General features: G+C 62.0%; 1 protein-coding gene across 1 annotated transcript; it reads left to right on the top strand.

Annotated features, from left to right (window-relative positions):
* Positions 1–1,472: 1,472 nt before the first annotated feature.
* Positions 1,473–1,934, top strand: LOC115883403 (protein argonaute-2-like). Its single transcript, XM_030901763.1, has one exon. The coding sequence runs from the start codon at positions 1,473–1,475 to the stop codon at positions 1,932–1,934; it is 462 nt and encodes a 153-aa protein (XP_030757623.1).
* The last annotated feature ends 631 nt before the right edge of the window (positions 1,935–2,565 follow it).

Genomic DNA, 2,565 nt, shown 5'->3' with positions numbered 1-2,565 from the left:
TTGTCCGGTCTCGCCCGCCGTATGGATCGTTCGACTGAAAAATAACATGTCTGATCCATCCATACTAGTTTGGAAATTCTTCGGCAGATCCATGAAGAAGGTGCGCTTTGCAGAGCGCCCGACTGCGTTGGCAGTGTCACGATGCCCCGGCCGAAGCTTCGAAGGGGCGTTTAGGTGAGAGCGGTTATGGGTAGATAGGAGGTAACCGGGTGTTGCGTGATCTGATTGCGAGAAACATGCGCTAAAGACACAAGAGAGCGAGACAGAGTGTGAGAGAACAACCCCGCAGTCACAACGGGGACCCAGGTCCCAAGAAAGAGCGCATCTTGGGCCGTCGGCGCGGGCGGGGGATAAGGTGCGGGAAAAGACGCATCAACGGGGCGCACAGCCAAGACCTCCAGATGGCCGTAAGCGCAGAACGAAGAGGCCGAACGCAAAACAGGGCAGAAGTATGACTGAGGTCGAGAGTGGTGAGAACTGGGAAAGGCCGGAGTAAACGTGGGGGATCGCCAAAAACCAGGTCACGCGGAGGGCGCGGAGAATAGTCGGACGAGGCAGGCAAGGCCCACGCTTGGAAGAAGGGTGGCGGCAAGAAGGGCGAAAGCAGCACACGGCGGGCACACAGATCCGCGCACAAGGCGGCATGGCGCAAGAGTAGCGGGGACGAACAGAGAGTCTAAAAGGGGTACCGGCGTAGAGGACTGCGGGGGAGGGGGATGAGCCGAGCACACCGCAGGAGAGCGCGGTACGGACGCACGCAGGTACCGACGGAGATAGACGGACCGAAGGAACGAAATATAGAGGCGAGGAACAGGGGTGGGAAGAAAGGAAAGGAGGAAGGGAGGAGGGGGCGAGGAGGACGGGGAAAGCGATCAGGCCAAATGAGAGGACAGACAGGGTGACAGCAAACAACGCCAAGAAACGATAGGGCGAGAGGCCGAGGGGCGGAAAGAGCGAGAAGAGCGGGAAGGAAAGAAACAAGGAGGAAAGGGGAAGAGGAAGACGCGCGAAAGGCGAACAAGGCCCACGGGACGGGGGAAGAAGGGGGGGAAGAGGGGGCCCAGGCAGACAAGGACGGACTCGTGACCACGGACAGAGGACGCGAAGCCGGGGGATGAAACGCCGGAACCGCCCGGGCCAACAGGGGAGGGGGAAAGGGGGCCGGGGAGGGCCCAAAGATTGAGCGCCCGGTGGGTCGGAGAGAAAGTTGGTGAGGAATAGGCGGAGGGGGTGGAGGGGCCGCGCTGGGCGAGGGGGTGTCGGCGGGGGGAAACTGGAAGGAGAAAAGAGGCAGGGGAGGGGCCAGGAAGGCGGGCAAGGGGAGAGGGGACAAAAAGGGGGGGAAAGACGCAGGTAAGACAGCAGGCAAGAGCGAGAGCGAGCGAGCGCAAACGAACGGCAAGCGGACCGGGGGGAAAGAGGGAGGGGGTGGCGACAGAAAGAGCAAGGAAGAGAGGGAGAGAAGCTGTGCTATGCGCGAAGCGGAGGGAACGACCGGAGGAAAAGCGAGAGAGAGCATGGCACCGCAGAGCGGGAGGGAGATACAGAGACAGGCGAGAGGCGGCGACAAGAGCAAAAGTGCCCGACCGAGGCCGGGAGCAGACGACGGCGCGAGAGAAGAGAGAGCCGAGGGGAAAACGGCAAGAACGTGGGAAGGAACAAGGGGCGAGCAAAGGGGAGGAAACCAGGCGGGACAGCGGGCAAGGGGCGGAAGAAAAGGCGAGGGCGGAGAAGGGAGACCGCAGGGAGCAACGAGACCCAGCACGGAAGAGGCACAGGGGAGAGGAGGGGGAAAGAGGAACAAAGGGGGAAAGAGGACAAGACGAAGAGGGGCAGAGAGGGCGGGGAGGGCAGGAAAAAAGAAAAAAAAATACGGGGTGAAAGAGGGGGCGAAAAAGAGGGCCTGGGGGGAAGAGGAGGCCAGGAGGCAATAGGTACAGGAAGGGACGAGGGGCGCGGCAGGAAGAAGTAAGGGCGCCGCCAAAGACGAAAAAACGGATTAATGGGGGGGATGGGGAGGAGACGGGAGGGGAAAAGAGAACACCGGAACTAAATGGATGGGAAGTCGTGGGAACGAACGCGGAGGGACAACAACGAGAAGACGTGCATGGGCAGAAGGGAGCGCAGGCGAGGGGAAGGCTGGAGCCAAATCTCTACAGGGAGGGGAGAAGAAGACGCAGGGGGCAAGGCGCAGGAGCGCAGGGAGCTAAAAAAGGCCGCAGACCATGCGCGGCGGCCCACAAGCGACGGAAAAACGGAGACAGAAAAAGGGAGCAGAAAGAGCGCAAGACAGCCGAGCGAACGGGGAGGAGAAGAGGAAGAGGCAAGGCGGTAGGGGGCGAAGCGAAACAGGGGGAGGGGAAGGGAGGGAGAAAATAACAAAGCGGCGGCGGCGAGCAAGAGCGCGACCGCACCGGAGAACCGGAACCGAGCACGGGGGGAAAGGAGCGAAAAACGGCGAACGAACGACCGAGGCCGCCGCACAGGAGCCACGGGCGGAGGGCGCGAAGGAGCAGGGGAAACAGACACAGGGCGGGGGCGCCCGGAGGGGGAGAAGAGCGCGCC

Source organism: Sitophilus oryzae, unplaced genomic scaffold, assembly GCF_002938485.1.
Source record: "Sitophilus oryzae breed Bouriz unplaced genomic scaffold, Soryzae_2.0 scaffold_1898_pilon_pilon, whole genome shotgun sequence".
Classification (NCBI taxonomy): domain Eukaryota; kingdom Metazoa; phylum Arthropoda; class Insecta; order Coleoptera; family Curculionidae; genus Sitophilus; species Sitophilus oryzae.
The sequence above is the reverse complement of the archived record's forward strand: the minus strand, read 5'-3'. Positions and strand labels throughout refer to the sequence as shown.

Coding starts and splice junctions, on each gene's coding strand:
- LOC115883403 (XM_030901763.1), top strand. CDS start 1,473: ATGCGCGAAGCGGAGGGAACGACCGGAGGAAAAGCGAGAGAGAGCATG.